Genomic DNA, 23,822 nt, shown 5'->3' with positions numbered 1-23,822 from the left:
TATGCGGTTTTGCATGGTCAAAACTGCTGAAATGTGGCCATAAACTATATTTCCATGAAACATATGTATAGGGTATAAGTTATACTGTTAAAATAGAAGACCCAAACTGTGGACGCATGTGCATGCCTGACCTAGATCTATAGGGCTGGCAATAATCTTGTGCAGCCCCATAGAAGTGAATGGTTCGCAGTTATGTATGCATCATTACCATTAGACTGAATATATCTACATATATCATTTTATCTACCACTATGGTACGGTACAGAAAGTTTACCATTTTGGATGGATGATCCTAAGACATTTAGATACAAATTTTGATTTACAAAGGACATGAATTTACATATATAGATATACAATATGACTAAGCATTCCATAACCCCATTTATAAGCCACCACAACTTCCTGTAAAATACTGCAGCAAATTTGTATGGATACTCATTTGAGAAATAAGATTGTGAGGTTTAGTTTTGAAGTAGGGACCTTACGTTGATTTATTTATTTATTAAATTTTAGTTTGAATTCAATTTTAATGTTATTTACAGAAACTCCTTTAATATATGATCAATATAGACTTTAGTGACACAGTTTTGATATAGTACCTAAAAGAGCTGACTATATAGGTCTACATTATATCTTACAGATGGGTCCTACATTACCTTGGTACCTCTCTAAGCAGACACTAGTTCTGTGAGCTGACAATGTGGTTAGATTATCAGGGCAAAGGTTTATATAGACTTTTATTCTTTTATTTAGCTCCTGAACATTGTATTAGTGTCTTACACATAGAAAGAGAGAGATGAGACAGATCAGAGGTAATGAGATCCATGAGATGCATATAACACACAATGACAATCTCAGCTTTGCTAACTCACCTATAATACACACAGTTCTGCTATATACCTTCCTCCCCCTTCACTGGATAAAGATCTTAGCTGTTTGTAGCTTTACTCTCCTCACAATGTGTTGTTGTTTGCTGGCAGGAAGACAGTGGGGCAGATTTATCAAGTGTCTGAAAGTCAAAATATTTCCAGTTGCCCATGGCAACCAATGACAGCTCCCCTTTAAAATATTCATGAGCACTGGTAAAATGAAAGCTGAGCTGTGATTGGTTGCCATGGGCAACTGGAAATATTCTGACTTTCAGACACTTGATAAATCTGCCCCAGTGTGTGTCAGTGTGAGCTCCTGTAGGAATGTAAGGGTGGGGGCAAAAGGCCGAGAACAGCTCAGTGCAGCATCAGACAGGATATTGAATTTTGAGTAATTTACCCCTAATTTGTAAAGGAAGAGAAACTAAAATTAATAAGTTTGTTGCAAGAGACTCCCTGCACCTGGTCACTGTTTCAAAGACCAACACACATCCCTATGCTTTTCTATGGACTCACACGGTTGTAGTTTGAGTCCATGTTGGCTCATAGCTCAAGCCACAAAACATAGAGCAGGTCCTGCATGGGTTTGTGATTTGGCAGTCTTTTCACTGTTATTGATGCGTGAAAAGCACACATTTGTGTCCAGGCAGACTGTTTTTTTTTCTTTTGCGCAACTTAAGCCACACCCCTTTTCTATAAACCACCTTCTAGTTTCATATACTTGACTCAAAACTGTTTAAAACACATAATAGGAGCTTTTTTGGCAGTTTTTTGCTGCAACTTACAACAGATTTTTGTAGCTTGATCAATATGACACATTGGGAGTCATTTATCATAGTTAGTGTTCTATGTTCTTGTTTTTTCTTTTTTTTCATGTTTTTTTGTCTAATTGATCGTATGGCTTTTTGAACTCTGTCATATCTATCAATTCACTTCTGTTCCTGCTATTCATTTGTACATTTTTGTCCCTTTATTCTTTGTTCCATGAAAGGAACATGCTGATGCCAAGGTTTTGCTGCCATAGTTTTGCACCTTTTTTGGTGCAATTCAGCTTATTTACGCCAAAAAAAACAAAATCAAACAAGCACATTGCCCTGCTAAGAAAAATAGGACAAACCTAAGGATGCAAAAAAATCTTTTAATAAGGTCCAAAAAACCAAAAACACCAACAAAAGAGAAAACAGAAAAGAAAAACTAAGATAAATGATCCCCATTTAATGCAAAAAATGTACTGTTTTTACTCAAGCTGATATATTGTCCATTTGTTGAAAGTCTTAACTAGAAATAACATGATGTTTTTTAGGAAATCAAAGCACAAGGATTTTTTCGGAGGAATTTTTTGGATGATGGCGCTGCATACACTTCACATGGATTTAAAAGCGGTGTCTTTATTGCTTACAATGTTTTTCAATCCTGTACTAGGATCTTCTTCAGGCATTAAAAACATGCCTGAAGAAGATCCTAGTACAGGATTGAAAAACATTTGCAAACAATAAAGACACCGCTTTTAAATCCATGTGAAGTGTATGCAGCGCCATCATCCAAGACTCCGAAAAATTCCTAGTGCCTTGATTTCCATGCCCACTAGAGTATAAACAGCAGGATCTGACCTTGCTCTAGCGTTGGAGCCAACGGCAGGCAGCATACCAGATCAATTTTGAAGTAAAAGCCTATCCTTTATACAATAAGGTGAGCCTAAGAAATATGATGATATAATCTCCTTGTATTGAAGATACCTTTGAATCGTGTGTGCTTCACTTTTTGTTCCTCTGCTCGGTTTATCTCCCTTCTGCCTGAGAGAGAACACCCAGCATTTCCCAGCCTCTTTGAATAATGTGTTTTAAGCCATAATTGGGATAAATTTTGGGATATATATACTTATACTATAGTAAAAGATCATTTACAGTTCTTAGCACATTCCCAAATGTGCCTAGAGATCCTTGTTTTTTCAGTGACTACAAGTGATTTAATAATTCGTCTGTATATCATTTACTTTAATTTATATGACTTACTACATGGAGTATGTATATTTTTCGACTCCACAACTGCAGGTAACATTCCCTTAATCCAAATGACAGAACAGATTTTCCCCAAGGTAAATTTAGCTTCCTATACTTGCAGATTGGTGCGCAGTGATTACTGTGAGCGGACTATGTCTAATCTTTGTGTTTACAGCCCAGGAATACTGTCAAATTATCATTGTCATTCCATATTTTAATTATCATTACTTATAGTAAACATATGTGCTACATTGTAGAATTGTGACTTATGCTAAGATATGGATGATAGTATATATGCAATACATATGTCCAATACAAGCTTAAATCAAAGTCAGACTCTTCAGGCACCAGTGCTAAAAATTAATTGCGCTGTAAACGTCAAGAATCTTCTGGTAGAACATTGTATGTTATACATTATGCATTCAGAAGGAAATAATCATTGAAGGATCTCATATTAAAGATACACGTGTGGAAGAAACAACTGTTCTCCTGTTTCCTAGCTTCCAGATGTGCCTGGATACGGTTATATTCCTTCATAATAATCCCCAGGATAACCTGTCTGTACCAGTCTATTCTCACCTTTGCATCTTGAGATGTGCCCTTCACAGTGGGCATTGAGGAGGCGAACCGTGCAAGTCTTTATGAGCTCAGGAGGATAAGCAGATCCAGGAGATATGTCAAGTCACAACTTCTCAGTCTATAATGTGCATAAATAAGATGTGGGCACTCATCCAAAAACTTTTTTCCTAGTGAAAAACACCATGGAAACTCTACAACCCCCAAATACTACACACTAGAGACCACTCCCAGAAGTGTTTTGTATGGTTTACATTACAGGGCTGCTAAGATGTTAGTTCAGATACCTGGACTGCTGTTTAGCCCCTGCACTTGAATTCTATATAACCTTTCAGTTTAAATGGGAGGTCTGGTAACTTTACTCCAAACCCCCTCCCTTTTTCTTATTACCAGCACCAGCAAAATATTAGAAAGATGAGAAGGGTCTAGCCTCCCTCCAGCTAGCTGCTACCTGATATATCAAGCTTTTTTAGTTTTTCAGAAGCAATTTTTAATCAATTATAATTTGAGCCACAAACATGGTATGTTCAATAAGTGGTATATTTTTACTGCAGCTTGCTGTGTACTTTTATTGTACTTTGGAAGGCAGCTGCCAGAATCAAAGAAACCATCCTGGAGTAAGTACAATTTGGAGACAGAGAGTACAATGGCATAATAACGGAAGAGTTTACAGTCTGCGGAGCCAGGGTGCTCAGTTTCTGCCTCCCAGGAGACGGGAATCCATGGTCCATACAGCCAGTAGTTCTTTGCTTTTGTTGAGCAACCAGAATCAGACGGGTACTAGAAGACCTTCATCATCCATTTCTAATAGTAACCAAAGAGAATCAACTCAAATAGATGCACAAAGGCCAAGGGAGGCTGCTGACCAACTATGGTTCCAGGCATCCAGGTCAGGGAGCCATGGTAATAATGCTACAGGAAGAAGCAGAAATGGTGCTCCAGAAAGACCTCCTGGTACTGTTCACCCTTCACGTGGGCAACAGTCTCAAAGAGTCAACGCAACAGGTAACACAGCCAGATCTAATGCAATGCAAGCAGATGATCCACGCAACCCATACAAGTATCATGAAGAAAATTCCTATTACAACTATTTTGATACATATGAAAGAAGGAGATCAAGCCAAAGACGGAGGCCAGGCTATGGCACAAGAAATTTCCAATATGGTAAGATCCATTAGACACTTATCTGCTAAATAGCTATATTCTGGCAACACTTAGTCCAGAATAACTCTTCTAATTCTGCCTGAAAGTAATAAGCCCTAAAGTTCATGTACTGTAACACATTAGATTTTACAGCTTAAAGTAACCAAATACCCCACCAATGTTTAGGTTAAATGGCACAGTATAGATTACTGTCTAATAGATCCATGCATTAGCATTAGTCTATACAATACATCTAAATGCAAAAATTACTCTTTATAAAACTTTGGATCCAGTATATGGTCTTCTCAGATATCTACAGTTACAAATTAGGTCAAGGAGAGGGGCAGTTAAAGAGCAGAGGGGGCTTGGAATCAAAGTAGGGACTTTCCTTCAGGGATTTGTGGGATGGAGAAGAAATAGTTCAAATAATGTTTTCTTGATTTAATGTTCTGACATTCTAAGAACAGGAAGGACGGTTCTCTGCAGCTAGCGTGAAGCAATATTGTATAACAAGAGCAAATCAAACAGGATACAAGGGGATAAGAAGTCCCATTTCGACACAGTATATGAATTTTCACTTCTTCGTGTATTACATTTCATTTCTCTCCAGCCATGTCAGAAGAAATAAATTCTTGCAAGACATTTATTCCAGGTTTGACTCTTACATCTCCAACAAAGGTCCTTTCATGAGCCAACTGTGGACTATAAATGCACCGTATGACTACTTTACTCCATCACTGGCACTACAAATCCTAGCATTGTAGGGTAGTCTTAACAAATATTCCAGATAGAGTAAATGCCTTACATTGTAAAATATGTTGCAGTCCAATTCCTGAAAAGTCATGCTAGGACAGGTAGTTTGACACCAGGTGTGATGAGAGAAAGGATATTTCTAGTCTATGTCAAGAGGGCAGCTCCTGTCCAGTGCATTATTCATTACCTATAAGATTTATCTAAATCCTGCACATAGCAGAGACCTTAGATCATGCTCACATTGTGAAATGTAAACTATGCTGCTTACTCTGTAACCAGTATGGGGTAACATGCATCAGTATTTCAATACTTTGTTGGAGCAACAGTAATTTTCAATAATAAGCTGAACTTTTGGTCATACTATAGGGTCTGCAGTGAGCAGGATGATAAGCTGTCTTCAGTCTGAGAAACATATCACTGATTGTGTCTCCCATTGAACCATGGACGACAAGATGTGACAATCATTTTAGATATAAAACATATATCTTTACTTATAGTCAAAAGCTATTAAAATAGTATGTAGATTATGCAAAAAGCCACAGATAATGGTACACAGAAATGGAGTTATCTCCTTAGGTACAAACAAGCATAAGAATTAACAAACTGGTTAGTGCCCATACAAGTTTGATGAACTACATATAAAGTGGATGACAGGGAAAAGAAATTTAAAAATTCACATAAATATCTCATATTTCCACTGCTGGAAAGAACAGAAGAATTGGCGTCAGGAAAGTCTTACCCATCGTTCAAACCGCAACTGCTGAAGTACCGGGGATAACGCCGCCCCCAACGCGCGTTTCGGCTTGACCACCGCCAGAGGAAGGTGATTCAAGCCGAAATGCACATGGATGTTTTATATCTAAAATGATTGTCTTGCTTTGACATCTTGTCGTCCATGGTTCAATAGGGAGCACAATCAGTGATGTATTTGGCTTTAGTGTCAAGGACATTTAGTGTTTTTTGCTTCCTAACTTCCATAAGTCTGAGAAATATGGCTGCTATGTACAATGTACCGTATATACTCGAGTATAAGCCGACCCAAGTATAAGCCGAGGCCCCTAATTTTATGACAAAAACCTGGTAAAACGTATATTTTTTTACTCTAGTATAAGCCGAGTTTGGGTTTTCAGCACATTTTTTGTGCTGAAAAACTAGGCTTATACTCGAGTATATATGTTTACTGGATGGAACACAATGGGGCTAGCCATACTTTCGAGAGATCTCTCATTACCATAAACAATTGGCTAAACCTAGAGGGAGAAAGAATAGGTAAGTAGTCGCGAAGTGCTTTTGCTACTCGTCTTGGAGTAGCAAAATCCACCCACTTTTGTTCCAAAAACTGTTGCGATTGTGCTAAAACAGATTTGGTTAGTAAATATGTACTTATTACTAGCAACAATGCCAATTCCGAAAATATAGCAACCACATCAAATGGGTATTACATTTTTGTAACTGTTTTAATTTTATAAAATAACATTTACTAGTACAACCTTACTTAAGTATGCAAATTGTTCCCTAGCTTGGTCCTAGTGTAACATTTTGGGGTTCTTCACAGGTAGAAGTTAAGTGTACCCATACAACTGCTATTTATAATGTGATAACAATCCACTTCCAGATGCTTTATGGGAGGTGCAGGGAGATTGTCAGCAATAGATTACTGGTGCTTTGCTTGTATAAACATCCAGCATACTTTGTGCATTCAGTAATAAGTGTACAGAATCATGGATGATATAGTTGCCTTACTGGACACAAGGCAGTGGGAATACATTCTTATGAAGTGACAAAGCAAAGACATAAAAAAACCTTAAGTATTCCCTAAATGTTCTGTATGAAATAATTACTCTACACTTTGATCCTCTGGCATATTAACATAGGAGAAGTGAATGGAAATGATTCAGTACTCTATATACATCTTTTGATCATAAGATTAATTACACAAGCAGAATTAGTATTTATGACCTCATGATGTCAACACTGATTATCTGCGATGGTAACCAACCAAAATCCTACATTTTCCATATTGTTATACTGAGTCATTTCTACTTCCTGATGCAAATATATGCCATTCTGCAGTGCATTTTGGGTAGTTAAAAAATGACAGAACTACACAAGAAAATTACAGTAGGGAAAGTGTTGGATGACAATAAAGCATGACAATAAATCAGAGAAAAGTGGACCTGCCTCTGCTACCCAGAAGAAAACCCCTCTAAGGCTCCCATGAATGTTGTCTTTGGACATACGTCAGCTGTTGTTTAAACGTTTTGTACGTCCCTATGTATTTGTATGGGTTCATACACACGACTGCGGTTTCCATTGGCCCCATGTAAATCAGCTGCTCGCGCCGTAAAACTCAGATCAGGCCATATTCCTGCCTGGGTTTAGGGCTCAGGCAGCCTTCTATACTGTCATCAGGGATTAAGTAAAGCTCATAGTCTGATGACACCATGGATGCACTGCCCAAGGCCAAGAGAGCAGAGATACGTGAGCAGGTTGGGTAAAACATACAAAGACTGTCACACTATTTTGAGGATTCTCAAATCTGTAGACATTGGAAAATAAAGAGACAAAGCTAGAAAATACAATTAACATAACGAGTCATGGTTTAAGTCACCTGTTATCGATTCACTTTAAACCATACATTGTACAGTCATGTTACATAGTGTTTTCCATATGTCTATTAACTGAAGGTCGTTACTTCATGACCGTCATGATAGTGCGTAGCTTTAGCACTCTATTTGTAAGTTTTGAAGATTTTCACTTGCTTACTTTTCGTCTACTTAGGTCTTCCAGACTTGGTTCCAGACCCCTATTATATCCAGGCCTCCATTTATGTGCAAAGAATGTCTATGTACAGCCTGAGATGTGCTGCTGAGGAGAACTGTCTTGCAAGGTTAGTATAAACCGATCCTTTCAAGAACTCACTACAAACAGTTTGCCTTTTCTGTAAAAGTTTGGCTACCAGAAGGGGCTTACCTCCCATCTAAGGCACATGATTGTTAAATATCAACATGCCCAGTGATCAATATTGCTCCCAAATGTTTGTTTCAATTCATTTCCTGCCAATGCTGGGGAACTCCACTTTCGAAAGCCTTGGCTTTACAAGGATAGCAGTAACTAAGTAGGACAACCTACTGGACCTGGGGGTGGAGCTGGTAAGCCAAACCTCAAACCAATTTAAATACAACATAAAAGTTATTTATTGGAATACAATCTTAGAACTATAACTTTAATCAATTGTAATTTATGTTTAGGGAATCTATAAATTTGTTCTTAGAAACAGCATTGCCTCCATCAGATCCTCTTTCATAGATTATCTCAAGTCTAACCTTATTATTATAAGGCTATAGAAACAGCCTCTCTACACTGACTTGGGTTAGTGGTAATGCACTAACCACACAGGAAACATCTCTAATAGAGATGAGCGAACACTAAAATGCTCGGGTACTCGTTATTCGAGACGAACTTTTCCCGATGCTCGAGTGCTCGTCTCGAATAACGAACCCCATTGAAGTCAATGGGAGACTCGAGCATTTTTCAAGGGGACCAAGGCTCTGCACAGGGAAGCTTGGCCAAACACCTGGGAACCTCAGAAAAGGATGGAAACACCACGGAAATGGACAGGAAACAGCAGGGGCAGCATGCATGGATGCCTCTGAGGCTGCTTAATCGCACCATTATGCCGAAATTATGGGCAACAGCATGGCCATGACAGAGTGACAGAATGAAGCTAGATAGCATGTAAAACATCCAATAATTGACCCTGACACTATAGGGGACGGCATGCAGAGGCAGAGGCAGCGGCAGCAGGCTAGAGAGTGGCATGGCGACATACCCTAATTGGACTCAGGCTTCAAACCAATGGGTGTCAGAGAGGAACCAAAGGAGGTGAGCAAGAAGCGCTCAAATAATATCGGTACATGATAAAAGTTTGCCAGTATATTTTGTGGATTACACAGCAGGGTGGCGACAAAGTTAACATGGAAGCCATGAAAACAACCCAAAATTCTGCCTGACACAGCTCGTTTGATAAGGGGACCATGTATGCTTACAGTTCATGCCAGTCGCTGCACTGGCTGCCAGTCTCCTTTCGAATACAGTTTAAAATAATAATAACCCTCATCCATAAAGCTCTGTATAATGCTGCACCCCCCTACCTCTCCTCTCTTATCTCAGTCTATCGCCCAACCCGTGCTCTTAGATCCGCCAGTGATCTTAGATTAACCTCTACCCTAGTGCGGACCTCCCACTCGCGTCTCCAAGACTTCTCTAGAGCTGCACCAATTCTATGGAATGCTCTGCCCTGGACTATCAGACTAATACCTAACCTCCAAAGTTTCAAACGTGCTCTTAAAACCCATTTCTTTAGGCAAGCCTATAACACTCATTAACTGCATGAAGTTTTAACTCTTCTACTAACCCGTCCTGTGTCGTCCTCCCATCTGTTATCCAGCAACCAACAGGCACCAGACTTCTCTGCAGTCCCATTCACCCTGGACCTGGTATATAAGATGACGGCTGAGTGGTTCAAGCGACAGCAATTCCATTTATTATATTTTGTTCTATTCCCTAAGAAGAATGGCTTGACCGTTAAATATTCTTTTACCTCGTGTTACCCCATCATCTTCATAAACCGTAAGCTCTGGCGAGCAGGGACCTCACTCCTGTTGTTCCATACAAATGTTGTGCTCTGTTACAATACATTTGTATTTGTTTCCTATGATTTGTAAAGCGCTACGGAATATGATGGCGCTATATAAATAAAGATTATTATTATTATTATTATGGAGGCAGTGAACTAGTAGTAGATTAAAGGTGCTGCAACTATGTTAGTTGGATCTTGGGATGGAGCTGGCGCTCTGCAGCCAGGCGAGCTTTTGCCAATCCAAGCCCCTGTCTCTAGGCTACTCCCCAAACAGCACTTCTAAGAACCTTTTGTATAAGATCAAGTGTAGTAGCGTTCTTATAAGTTTAGGATATGGCGGGTGAGGGGAATGTAAACAGATGCGCAAGAAGCGCTGAAATAATATCCCTAAATGGTAAAAGTTTGCAAGTATATTTTGTGGATTACACAGCAGGGTGGCGACAAAGTTAACAACTTTGATGTGGAATGCCCTGTAATAGCTCTTGGGCGGTGTGCCTTTTATCGCCTAGGCTCAGCAGTTTCAGCACCGCCTGCTGTCGCTTAGCGACGGCACTGCTGCTGTGCCTAGAGCTACCGACTGATGGCGCCATGCCCACGGATGGTAATTCGGAGGAGGAGGAGGTGGAGGAGGGGTGGGAGGAGGTATAGTAGGCCTTTGAGACCTGGACCGAGGTAGGCCCCGCAATTCTCTGCGTCGGCAGTATATGACCAGCCCCAGGGTCAGACTCGGTCCCAGCCTGCACCAAGTTAAGTGTAGTAGCGTTCTTATAAGTTTGGGATATGGCGGGTGAGGGGAATGTAAACAGATGCGCAAGAAGCGCATGATGCGCATGGAGCTGGCGCTCCGCTGCCAGGCGAGCTTTCGCCAATTCAAGCCCCTGTCTCTAGGCTACTCCCCAAACAGCACTTCTAAGAACCTTTTGTATAAGATCAAGTGTAGTAGCGTTCTTATAAGTTTAGGATATGCCGGGTGAGGGGAATGTAAACAGATGCGCAAGAAGCGCTGAAATAATATCCCTAAATGGTAAAAGTTTGCCAGTATATTTTGTGGATAACACAGCAGGGTGGCGACAAAGTTAACAACTTTGATGTGGAATCCATGAAAACAACCCAAATTTCTGCCTGACACACCTCGTTTGATAAAGGGACGATGTATGGAGGCAGCTATATGGACGACTTTTGGAGGTAGCAATGGAGACAACGTGTGGAGGCTGCTATGGAGACAATTTAATTTGGATAGTGCCTGTATGTGGCAGTCCCAAACATTTTTCAAACCAGAGGAGCAGGTAGGTGGCCCTCCAGTAAAATGGAATAGATTGAGTGCCTGTATGTGGCAGTCCCAAAAATGTTTCAAACCAGAGGAGCAGGTAGGTGGCCCTGCAGTAAAATGGAATAGATTGAGTGCCTGTATGTGGCAGTCCCAAAAATTTTTCAAACCAGAGGAGCAGGTAGGTGGCCCTCCAGTAAAATGGAATAGATTGAGTGCCTGTATGTGGCAGTCCCAAAAATGTTTCAAACCAGAGGAGCAGGTAGGTGGCCCTGCAGTAAAATGGAATAGATTGAGTGCCTGTATGTGGCAGTCCCAAAAAATTTTCAAACCAGAGGAGCAGGTAGGTGGCCCTGCAGTAAAATGGAATAGATTGAGTGCCTGTATGTGGCAGTCCCAAAAATTTTTCAAACCAGAGGAGCAGGTAGGTGGCCCTCCAGTAAAATGGAATAGATTGAGTGCCTGTATGTGGCACTCACAAAAATTGTTTCAAACAGAGGACCGGGTAGGTGGCCCTCCAGAAAAATTAAATGCATGAAGTACTATAGCAAGAGCCAGTGGGCCCTGTCAAAAAATAGCCATTTTCCTCTGCTTTACTGTACAAAGAGGAGGAGAAGGAGGAAAATGAGGAGGAGGAGGAGTGGATCAATTATTCAGGTTGAGCTTCCTTCACCTGGTGGAGATTGGAAATTCTGAGAAATCCAGCCTTTATTCATTTTAATAAGCGTCAGCCTGTCAGCGCTGTCAGTCGACAGGCGTGTACGCTTATCGGTGATGATGCCACCAGCTGCACTGAAAACCCGCTCGGACAAGACGCTAGCGGCAGGGCAGGCAAGAACCTCCAAGGCGTACAGCGCCAGTTCGTGCCACATGTCCAGCTTTGAAACCCAGTAGTTGTAGGGAGCTGTGTGATCATTTAGGACGATGGTATGGTCAGCTACGTACTCCCTCACCATCTTTCTGTAAAGATCAGCCCTACTCTGCCGAGACTGGGGACAGGTGACAGTGTCTTGCTGGGGTGACATAAAGCTGGCAAAAGCCTTGTAAAGCGTACCCTTGCCAGTGCTGGACAAGCTGCCTGCTCGCCTAGTCTCCCTCGCTACTTGTCCCGCAGAACTACGCACTCTGCCGCTAGCGCTGTCAGAAGGGAAATACTGTTTCAGCTTGTGCACCAGGGCCTGCTGGTATTCATGCATTCTCACACTCCTTTCCTCTGCAGGGATGAGAGTGGAAAGATTTTGCTTGTACCGTGGGTCCAGGAGAGTGAACACCCAGTAATCGGTGCTGGAATAAATTCTTTGAACGCGAGGGTCACGGGATAGGCAGCCTAGCATGAAATCTGCCATATGCGCCAGAGTACCAACGCGTAAGAATTCACTCCCCTCACTGGCCTGACTGTCCATTTCCTCCTCCTCCAACTCCTCCAACTCCTCTTCTTCTGCCCATACACGCTGAACAGTAAAGGACTCAACAATGGTCCCCTCTTGTGTCTCACCAACATTCTCCTCCTCTTCCTCCTCATCCTCCTCCACCTCCACCTCCTCCGATATGCGCTGAGAAACAGACCTGAGGGTGCTTTGGCTATCAACAAGGGAATATTCTTCCCCTGTCTCTTGTGACGAGCGCAAAGCTTCCGACTTCATGCTGACCAGAGAGTTTTTCAACAGGCCAAGCAGCGGGATGGTGAGGCTGATGATGGCGGCATCGCCACTGACCATCTGTGTTGACTCCTCAAAGTTACTCAGCACCTGACAGATATCAGACATCCACGTCCACTCCTCATTGTAGACTTGAGGAAGCTGACTGACCTGACTACCAGTTCTGGTGGAAGTTGACATCTGGCAGTCTACAATCGCTCTGCGCTGCTGGTAAACTCTGGATAACATGGTCAGTGTTGAATTCCACCTCGTGGGCACGTCGCACAACAGTCGGTGAGCGGGCAGTTGGAGGCGGCGCTGCGCTGCCCTGAGAGTGGCAGCATCTGGGCTGGACTTCCTGAAATGCGCACAGATGCGGCGCACCTTCGTGAGCAAATCAGACAGATTGGGGTATGTCTTGAGGAAACGCTGAACTATCAGATTTAACACATGGGCCAGGCATGGCACATGTGTCAGTCTGCCGAGTTGCAGAGCCGCCACCAGGTTACGGCCGTTGTCACACACAACCATTCCCGGCTTGAGGTTCAGCGGTGCCAGCCACAGATCAGTCTGCGCCGTGATGCCCTGTAATAGCTCTTGGGCGGTGTGCCTTTTGTCGCCTAGGCTCAGCAGTTTGAGCACCGCCTGCTGTCGCTTAGCGACGGCACTGCTGCTGTGCCTAGAGCTACCGACTGATGGCGCCGTGCCCACGGATGGTAGTTCGGAGGAGGAGGTGGAGGAGGGGTGGGAGGAGGAGGAGGCATAGTAGGCCTGAAACACCTGGACCGAGGTAGGCCCCGCAATCCTCGGCGTCGGCAGTATATGAGCAGCCCCAGTGTCAGACTCGGTCCCAGCCTCCACCAAGTTAACCCAATGTGCCGTCAGCGATATATAGTGGCCCTGCCCGGCAGCACTCGTCCACGTGTCCGTGGTCAGGTGGACCTTGTCAGAAACGGCGTTGGTCAGGGCACGGATGATGTTGTCTGACACGTGCTGGTGCAGGGCTGGGACGGCACATCGGGAAAAGTAGTGGCGGCTGGGGACCGAATACCGAGGGGCGGCCGCCGCCATGAGGTTGCGAAAGGCCTCGGTCTCTACTAGCCTATAGGGCAGCATCTCCAGGCTAAGCAATCTGGAGATGTGCACATTAAGGGCTTGGGCGTGCGGGTGGGTTGCACTATATTTGCGTTTCCGCTCCAGCGTCTGGGGTATGGAGAGCTGAACGCTGGTGGATGCTGTGGAGGATCGTGGAGGCGACGATGGGGTTTTTGTGCCAGGGTCCTGGGCAGGGGGCTGACTAGCAGCTGACACAGGGGAAGGAGCAGTGGTGTGCACGGCCGGAGGTGAACGGGCTTGTTGCCACTGAGTGGGGTGTTTAGCATTCATATGCCTGCGCATACTGGTGGTAGTTAAGCTAGTAGTGGTGGAACCCCTGCTGAGCCTGGTTTGGCAAATGTTGCACACCACAGTCCGTCGGTCATCCGGTGTTTCCTTAAAGAACCTCCAGACTTCTGAAGATCTAGCCCTCGCCGCAGGAGCCCTCGCCACGGGAGCTTCACTAGTTGACACATTTGGCGCTGATGCACCAGCTCTGGCCCTGCCTCTCCGTCTGGCCCCACCACTGCCTCTTCCAACCTGTTCTGGTCGAGGACTCTCCTCCGTCTCAGAAGCACTGTGTTCACCCGGCCTCTCAACCCAGCTTGGGTCTGTCACCTCATCATCCTCCGATCCCTCAGTCTGCTCCCCCCTCGGACTTCCTGCCCTGACAACAACTTCCCCACTGTCTGACAACCGTGTCTCCTCATCGTCGGACACCTCTTTACACACTTCCACTACGTCAAGAAGGTCATCATCACCCACAGACTGTGACTGTTGGAAAACCTGGGCATCGGAAAATTGCTCAGCAGCAACCGGACAAGTGGTTTGTGACTGTGGGAAGGGTCCAGAAAACAGTTCCTCAGAGTATGCCGGTTCAAATGCCAAATTTTCCTGGGAGGGGGCAGACTGGGGGGGAGGAGGCTGAGGTGCAGGAGCTGGAGGAGTGGCGATTTCGGTGACATGGGTGGACTGCGTGGAAGACTGACTGGTGGTGGACAAATTGCTCGAAGCATTGTCAGCAATCCACGACATCACCTGTTCGCACTGTTCTGGCCTCAACAGTGCTCTACCACGAGTCCCAGTAACTTCAGACATGAACCTAGGGAGTGTAGCTCTGCGGCGTTCCCCTGCTCCCTCATCAGCAGGTGGTGTCTCACCCCGCCCAGGACCACGGCCTCTGACCCCTGCAGTAGTTGGACGCCCACGTCCCCGCCCTCGTCCTCTACCCCTAGCCCTCGGGTTAAACATTTTTAAAATGAGAGTTATAACTTTATTTTTTTTTTTACTTTTTTTTGTTTTTTTTTGTGTTTTTATTTTTGAAATCCAACCCCTAATTGAAATCCAACCCCTACTAAATTTTCCCACTTCGGTCTTTGCTATGGATATGTGCGTCACTAAGCGCAGAACACAGCGGTCGCAAGTCTCACTACAAATTGCTCAGAATTGGCTAGTACATGCACTGCAGAAAGTACAGCCACCAGCAGATCAACCAGAAATCAAATATATAGAACGCTACTGTATGCGTAAGTAAGCTCTTTGTATTCTCCTATGGCTATTTTCTAGCCAAGTATCAAAGCACACTACTATGCCAGATGAGATGACACTGAGTTAGTGCCTAATTGAAATCCAACCCCTACTAAATTTTCCCACTTCGGTCTTTGCTATGGATATGTGTGCCACTAAGAGCTAAACACAACGGTAGCAAGTCCCCCTGCTAATTCCTCACAAAATGGTACTAGATGCAAATTAAAATAAAAAAAGTAGAACGTTATTGTAGCCCTAAGAAGGGCTGTTGGGTTCTTTGAGAATCACTCCTGCCTAACAGTAAGCTAATAGAACACCCTAACGCTTTCCCTGACCAGCAGCAGCTCTCTCCCTAGCGGCATCCAGACACAGAATGATCCGAGCAGCGCGGGCAGCGGCTAGTCTATCCCAGGGTCACCTGATCTGGCCAGCCAACCACTGCTATCGACGTGTAAGGGTACCACGTCATGCTGGGTGGAGTGCAGAGTCTCCTGGCTTGTGATTGGCTCTGTTTCTGGCCGCCAAAAAGCAAAACGGCGGGAGCTGCCATTTTCTCGAGCGGGCGAAGTATTCGTCCGAGCAACGAGCAGTTTCGAGTACCCTAATGCTCGACCGAGCATCAAGCTCGGACGAGCATGTTCGCTCATCTCTAATCTCTAACAATTTCTGGATATAGAGGAATTGCCTCATGAACAGTTGGTTTTAATGAATGATGGAACTTTCAATATCAGGTTTTTCTCTGGGAATTGCTCACTGTTTCATATCATAATGCTGCTAATAATCTAGCAGTGCTAGATAGCATGAAGGCTTGGCTTTAATACCTAAAGTACTTTTTCATGTGTGTGTTTCTGTATTTCTGAATTTTTAAATGTTAGAATACAGGTTTTTCCCTCATATTATATGCACAGTGTACAGAATGTATTAGAGCAACTAACCTCTACAAGCATGAATTCTACAATCCTGCCCCCATACTTACACACACATTACAAAAGTGGCCAACCCCTTTAAGGTTAGAACCTTTCAAACCACTCAAATATAATGAAAAGATCCCCCTTCAGCCCTGCACTCTTATAGTTTGTATAACATAACAGAAGAAAGTTTAAAGAAAGTGAAAAAGTAAAATACACATATGAGAAGGCATAACATTACAGCACCCTTTCTGCCAAATGTAGTGATGTAAGTAGAATTTACTAGCCCCAGAGGACGTGTTTTGTGGCTTTTTTCCAAGTCATTCAACTTTGTCAGCACGGCTGAATCCAGCAACAAATTAGTGACATTGTTAACAATCAGTCTTACTCGTAACAAGAAGAATGTGTAATCAGACAATGGGGCCCCCCAGTCATCCCATACTACAACAAAAACCTCCCTTCACCAGACAAGTACTAGGAAACGATGTAGCAAATATTCGGATTAAATAAAGTATATCTGATGCAGAATAGAATTAAAATAAATATTTAAACCAATATTGTAAGTTCAGTCTGTTATAGACTAAGAGTTGTGTATCCACTGTCACTTATCCTGAAAGGATAGTCTGACAGGTAGATAGGGTTAGGATTACAGCCTTGCAGCACTGGAGACCTGGGTTCAAGTCCCAGGGTCAGCGTCTGCAAAGAATGTTCCCTCTGTGTTTGCGTGTGTTTCCACTGGGTCCTCCAAAACATACTGGTAGGTTGATTAGATTGTGAGCCCCATTGAGGACAGGGATTGATCTGGCAAGCTCTGTGTAGTGCTGCATAATCTGTGTGCACTATATTAATAAAGGAATTATTATTATTATTATTATTATTATTATTATAGAGGACGTTTTTAAAGAAATCCTCAGTTGTCAGTGACCATGACTTTTAGCTTGACTGCTGTGTGTCAGTAAGGTTTGCAATAATTAAAAATAATTTGCAATATTTTACAAAATCCAACTTTAAATTAGCCATTATTCCATGGCTAATATTTATCAACATGATAAGGGATAAGTGTTTATTGCTACAAGTCTGACCACCTTAGTAGTGGAAGTGCACACGCTCAACCACCATCTACGTGTTGAAGTAAAGTTAACCTCTTATGCTAATCTCATGGCTGTGAATAGAGCCAAATGTATGCATTTTTTAACATAATTTAGTAGTGTTGGCGAAGTAGTAGTTTTTTAGATAATTTTTTATGAAGGCTTTTTCTTCTTTGACCGCAGACCAGGTAAAATAAACATTATATGCACCAATTCTACACAGAAATAGTTTGTATTCATCAAACACTGAAAGAAAAAGCCAAACAACAGTCAAGGGGAGAAAACAAAGTGGTTTACACATGAGGAATGGCCCTTATTTATAATGGCACGGATAAAGGGTCTGTATGGAGATTGGAACAGATCCTAAAGCTGTCTTTACACTTTAGGTACTTGTTCCTTGAACATTGGTACAGCCAACAGCTGTCTTAGGTTCAGTTCACACCTGCATTCAGCAGGTTCCATTCTCTGCTTCCGTCATGAAATATTGGAAAAAATAGTGCAACAGATATTCTTTTTTAACACTACTATAATATAATTGATATGGAAGGCAACCATCCGTACATGGAATTCATTGCAGAACTGAAGGCGGACGAAGACTTTCCATTCATCTGCCATTCTTTGTTCCCCTTACTCCTAAAAGAAAGAGTGTAATGAAAAACCTCCAACGCAGGTGTGACCTGAGCTTTACCTGACCTCTCCATACACATGCACACTTGGCTGTCCGACGCAATAAATTGGGAGAAGGAACACCACTCATTTCTTATCTTCCTAAGAAAAGATGTAAACATTTAAACTATAAAATCCATATCTAAACTATCTAAACAACTAAATCCATATCTCATCTTACATCTACCATCAATGGGTCAACTTACAGCCAATACCATATAAATTGGTTGGTTTGGTAAATACAATTCTAAAGTTTCTGGACAGTTTTAGATGATTTGGAAATTTGGAAATTTGCTATTAATTTTTCTTATTTTCTAAAAGTCTATATTATACAACTTTCATATAAAATAGGAGCTTATCATAAAATAATGCCAGAGAGCATGCAATCCTACCTTCTGGGGCTTGTGTCTGGCATGCTTCTTTTGTATAAATTTCACAAAACACTATGTTAAAATGAAAATTACAACCGTATCCAAAAGTCAATTACCCATGTGGTAATGGGAATGGCTCCAAACCCTACTGAAATAGAAGGTAGATAAAGGACACATTAATTAAAGATATATAGGTAAAAGATATACCGTATATGCCGGCGTATAAGACGAACGGGCGTATAAGACGACCCCCAACTTCTGCCCTAAAAATATAGAATTTGGTATATACTCACTGTATAAGACTACCCCTCTCCCAAATGAAAAAAAAGTCTGCTTAAAACTTTGCAAAACAAACAAGAGAGCAAGTGCCTGGTGATCATAACTGTAAGCTGCGATATTAATGAAGATCCGACATGCTTCTGTAAGTGCCGCCTGTGACCCCCAGCTCTGTGACGCCGACCGCTGTGACAGGGCGGCTGCATTAGCATACAGCGCGCCGCCCCGTCAGCGCGTACTAAGCCTCTTCTAATGACTGTGAGAGGCGAAGCGGCTCTCTGCACGCTGACGGGGAAAAAAAAACACCTCACACAGTGCGGCCCCCGTATATCCGGCGTATAAGACGACCCCCCACTGTAGCCATTATTTTAAGGGGTTAAAAAGTAGTCTTATACGCCAGTATATACAGTATGTATATATATATATATATATATATATATATATATATATAATGTATTATGTAAAAATAAAATGCATAAATTAAGGTCGATATAAAATGTAATTATTTTCGTCATTATAACATGAGAGTTCATGGCATTTCAGGAAATATTTTTATAACATTTTGTGCTCACAAATCCTTAGAAATATTTTTAATCCACTTGTTATAATCGTTTGAGACTAAAAATGATAACATAAATTAGAATATTTATTATTTTTTTGCCTTTTGACTGGAAAGTACACTCGTGCACAAAAGGGAAAAGATGAGCTGGGGGAGGTTTATATCCTTTAGATTCCGACTCCAGTTTGTCTGAAATGTAATTACTTAACCGTATTTCTTTTGGCAATGTGTCCTCTCGCAGGAATGTGCAGCAGCTGATAAACCAAATCAGACTTAATTGTAATTCTATGTATTGTGACATGAGTGTAATCACTGAGCTCTCTGATGTATGGTGTAGGCCTCCAGATCTGCTCAGATGCCGGGACTCTGGAGTTATGGACTAGACTGTTTCACATCTTGTTCTAATAAAAGATCTAAAATCACATTTTTTTTAAATCTATCCTGTAAATTACACTTTGCTCCATGGAGGGCAACAAGGTATAGGGGCCTCCGAATAAAGGTTGAGGTTTTATGAGCATCAGGAGCAATTCATCTTGTTCTTAACTGTCTGATGATAGAAATATACAGTATATTTGACAAATTAACCCTTTTTACTCTCAGTTGTAAAAGTAATTTATTACAGGTATAACTTAAATATAGGTATAACCGTAGATTCTAGCAAGACTTGAGGAATTCTTTTAGCAGGGAATCATCATTTGGCAGCTGCCTAAGGCTACATTCACACGAACGTATGGAGGACGTATATACGGCCGACGTATATACGGCCGATATACGTCCCCCATATACTCCTATGGGCGCACGGCACCCTACGGGAGCGGTACGGTGCAGCACACGTGCGGCACCGTACCGTTCCGTACCCGGGAAAAAGATAGGACCTGTCCTATCTTTTCCCGTAATACGGGGCCGTGCGCCATAGGTTGCTATGGAGAGGGGCGGGGGTGAGCTGCGCTCACCTCCTCCTCCTCTCCCCGTACACTGCCGTTGCCCGCTACGGTACGGTACGGGCGGGCAACGGCAGTGTGAATATAGCCCAATAATCATTTTACCCTGCCTAATAATCACAAAATAATAACAAGTAGAATAAAATAATCCTAACAGCACACACACCAGGAGGGGAGTGACCTTGTGACTTTTTTGCATGGCATTGCACCAGCAGTGGTTCTATGTTTAAGACATTATTGCTGAGTAGTGGGAAAAGGCCCTTTGTGATTTTTTTGCCATTTTTTTATCCCAAAAAGTCAGTAATAAATAACTCCCAATTCATTTTTTCTCCTGAATCCAGTAGAGGACATTTATCAAAGTGATGCACATTCAGGGCCTCCACTAAGAATTTTGTGGCCCTGACTGGAAGATTTGTGTGCCCCCCCCCCCCTTGCCAGCGTCCATTTCCACATTGATATTACATAATAATGTATACACAATTTTTTTTTGACCAAAACATTTTTAAGCCATGACAAGCCAGACCTTTTTGAAAGGACCGTACTGTACTGCATGTGCCCACTCAGTATATAGATAGACCCAGCACGTGATCACTCATTATATAGATAGCCCCAGCATGTGACCACTCAGTATATAGATAGCCCCAGCATGTGACCACTCAGTATATCGATAGACCCAGCATGTGACCACTCAGTATATAGATAGCCCCAGCATGTGACCACTCAGTATATAGATAGACCCAGCACGTGATCACTCAGTATATAGATAGACCCAGCATGTGATCACTCAGTATATAGATAGACCCAGCACGTGATCACTCAGTATATAGATAGACCCAGCATGTGACCACTGAGTATATAGATAGACCCAGCATGTGATCACTCAGTATATAGATAGACCCAGCACGTGCCCACTCAGTATATAGATAGCCCCAGCATGTGACCACTGAGTATATAGATAGACCCAGCACGTGACCACTCAGTATATAAATAGACCCAGCACGTGACCACTCAGTATATAGTCAGACCTAGCACGTGACCACTCAGTATATAGTCAGCGCCAGGACATTAACACTCAGTATATAGTCAGTCCCAGCACGTGACCACCCAGTAAATAATCAGCCCCCCCTCAGTCCAAAGTCAACCACCCCCAGTTCACAGCAGATGCCCCCCTTTAAAGGAAAGCTACCACTTGAAGTGGTAGGTGTAAAGAGGCAATACCGAGCTTATTTTGGTTTTGTTTTAAACCTTAAGGCCGAAGCTGCTTCGGCGCACCATGCGCGCGGCCATGCGCGCGGCTCTCCTTCACCTCCTATGTAGCTGCGCACACGGACGCGTGCATGGTCTGCCGAAGCAGCTTCAGCCATAAAGTTTAAAAAGTGTTTTAAACCACGATACAGCGGTTTAAAACACTAACAAAAATAAGCTGCGGCACCAGCTCACCCTGAGCTGGTGCTCGGTATTGCCTTCTTACACCTACCACTTCAAGTGGTAGGTTTCCTTTAACGAAATTTATCTAGAAAAAAAAATCTATACTCACCTTTGGCTTCTTCTCTCCAGTCCTCTGGCTCCGTCTTCTCCTATTCTGGCCCGGGCGCATCACTATGACGCTGCAGTGTCGCAGCTGTGTGTGGTCAGTGTAATGGCCTGCGTGGCACATACACCATGATGTCACATGGCCCCGACACCACCACATTGTAGTGATATGCCCATGCCTGAAGAAGACAAGAAGGAGCTGCAGAGGTGGGGAAGCTGAAGGTAATTATAGAATTTTTTTTCCTCAGACTGATGGCAGATCATTTATGGCCCAGGTATGGGGCGTTAGTGGATACTGATTGGAAAACTGAGGGGGCAGTTGAACACAGTCCTACTAGACCCCCATGATGACAGCCCTGCGCATACTACGACGTGGATTTAGGTCTTCCCGATGTCCACCAGGTGTTGCTGCTGCGCCGAGGTCCGCCTGAGTTCACCAACCTATTCCTGGTGCATGTGAGTGATTGATTTTGCGACACAATTTATTTTTTAAATTCTGTGGTTTTTCCGAATCCGTTTTCCCACGGCCACGCCCCCCGATTTCTGTCACGTGAAAGCCGGCGCCAAAATCCGATCACGTGAGCCAAAATCCCAGCGGAATTCGGCGCAAAATGGTAAAAGTCGGGAAACCCGACGAAAGTGCGGCTGAAGAGCCCTTAGTAAATGAGCCCCAGTGTTCTGCTGCACTATATCACTGTGCCTGATGCTCGATGTTAAATCTGGTGTAGTTGAAGACTGGTGAGTTGTACTTTGCACCATTTCTCACTTACATGATGACGTAACAGGGAGCAATGATCCACTGGTTAATGCCATTGGGAGCTTTACCAGCACTGATTAAGGGTGTTACTGGTTGGTACAAGCGTTCTGTAGCCTGAACCTGAAAGGATCTGCTCATCCTTAATAGTGATTAGTGTATCTGAAAGTAGTTTTGAAGTCTGTACACACCAAACCACTCATATTATTGATAAAATAGTGCAGATACAATAGTATCCTTTAATGACTAAAAACTTTGATCATAACATAAGTCTGAAACCCTTTAAGGGTTGAAGTAGAGCAATGACCTTTAAGAGTGTGTGCTATACGATCCTCATGTACTAGAGTTGACCGTTGGACAACAAACTGATCCATAGGCAGTATGTGGGGTCATTTCACTTATGTCACACAGACCCAAATTCTACATTTAAAAACATTCTACTTTGGTCTGTTTTTCTGGAAATAGACGCAAATTTTAACGCAAGATTAATATTACTCATGGACCTGTCCTCGATTCTTAATTGCTTTCACAAGGACCACAACAGTTAAAAACAAAAATGTTTTGAGAATAGAACCTCAAATTAAATTGGAGTAGGCATTTCAAGCTGTAATGAGATGTAATAAGATGTTAAATGTTGCTGCCTTGCTAGCAATTCACAGGGAACTTGTGGTTTTCCTGATTTTTGAAGGCAAAATTTACTCAGGTGTGGAAAAGCAGAGACTTTATCCAAACTGCCATAGTCACTGCAGACAGAGATTACTCACTGCATATTTTCTCTTCCTGGTAGGTTTTCCCTGGATTTGTGGTTACGTGATTCATATTGAATCATTTACATTTACACTTGTAAAAGTGTTTCAGAGATTTCTCCACTGATGTCACCCAACTTTGTTTTTCATGTGTCACATCAAGGCATTTAGAGTAACTCTCATTTTCTCTCTTATTTTTTGTGTAACACTGAAGCTCAGCCTACCGCTCCGATGTCAGAGATTATGACCAGAGGGTGCTCCTCCGCTTTCCCCAGAGAGTGAAGAATCAAGGTACCGCTGACTTCCTGCCAAGCCGACCCCGTTATTCCTGGGAATGGCACAGCTGCCACCAGTAAGTACAGCATTGACCCAGGAGGTTAAAAATGCTCAGCTTTTTCACACTATCAAAAATAACCAATACACAGAGAGGCACCTGGAAAATATTGTGAGTAATAAGCGGGCAGTGTATAC

The 23,822-nt window shown here is 42.8% G+C and overlaps 1 protein-coding gene across 4 annotated transcripts in view; it reads left to right on the top strand.

Moving 5' to 3' along the window:
- LOX (lysyl oxidase) overlaps positions 1–23,822 on the top strand; it is a 43,586-nt gene that overhangs the window by 4,639 nt on the left and 15,125 nt on the right. For 2 of the 4 annotated variants that reach the window (XM_072141196.1, XM_072141204.1), the window contains exons 2-3: positions 8,123–8,231; positions 23,566–23,703. In XM_072141196.1, coding sequence (XP_071997297.1) covers positions 8,123–8,231; positions 23,566–23,703 — 247 coding nt within the window. Of the gene's footprint in view, positions 1–3,912; positions 4,610–8,122; positions 8,232–23,565; positions 23,704–23,822 lie in introns of those variants that run through there. The other 2 variants (XM_072141222.1, XM_072141213.1) reach the window with 2 other exon arrangements.

The sequence above is a fragment of the Engystomops pustulosus genome, chromosome 1, assembly GCF_040894005.1.
Source record: "Engystomops pustulosus chromosome 1, aEngPut4.maternal, whole genome shotgun sequence".
Taxonomy (NCBI): domain Eukaryota; kingdom Metazoa; phylum Chordata; class Amphibia; order Anura; family Leptodactylidae; genus Engystomops; species Engystomops pustulosus.
The sequence above is the reverse complement of the archived record's forward strand: the minus strand, read 5'-3'. Positions and strand labels throughout refer to the sequence as shown.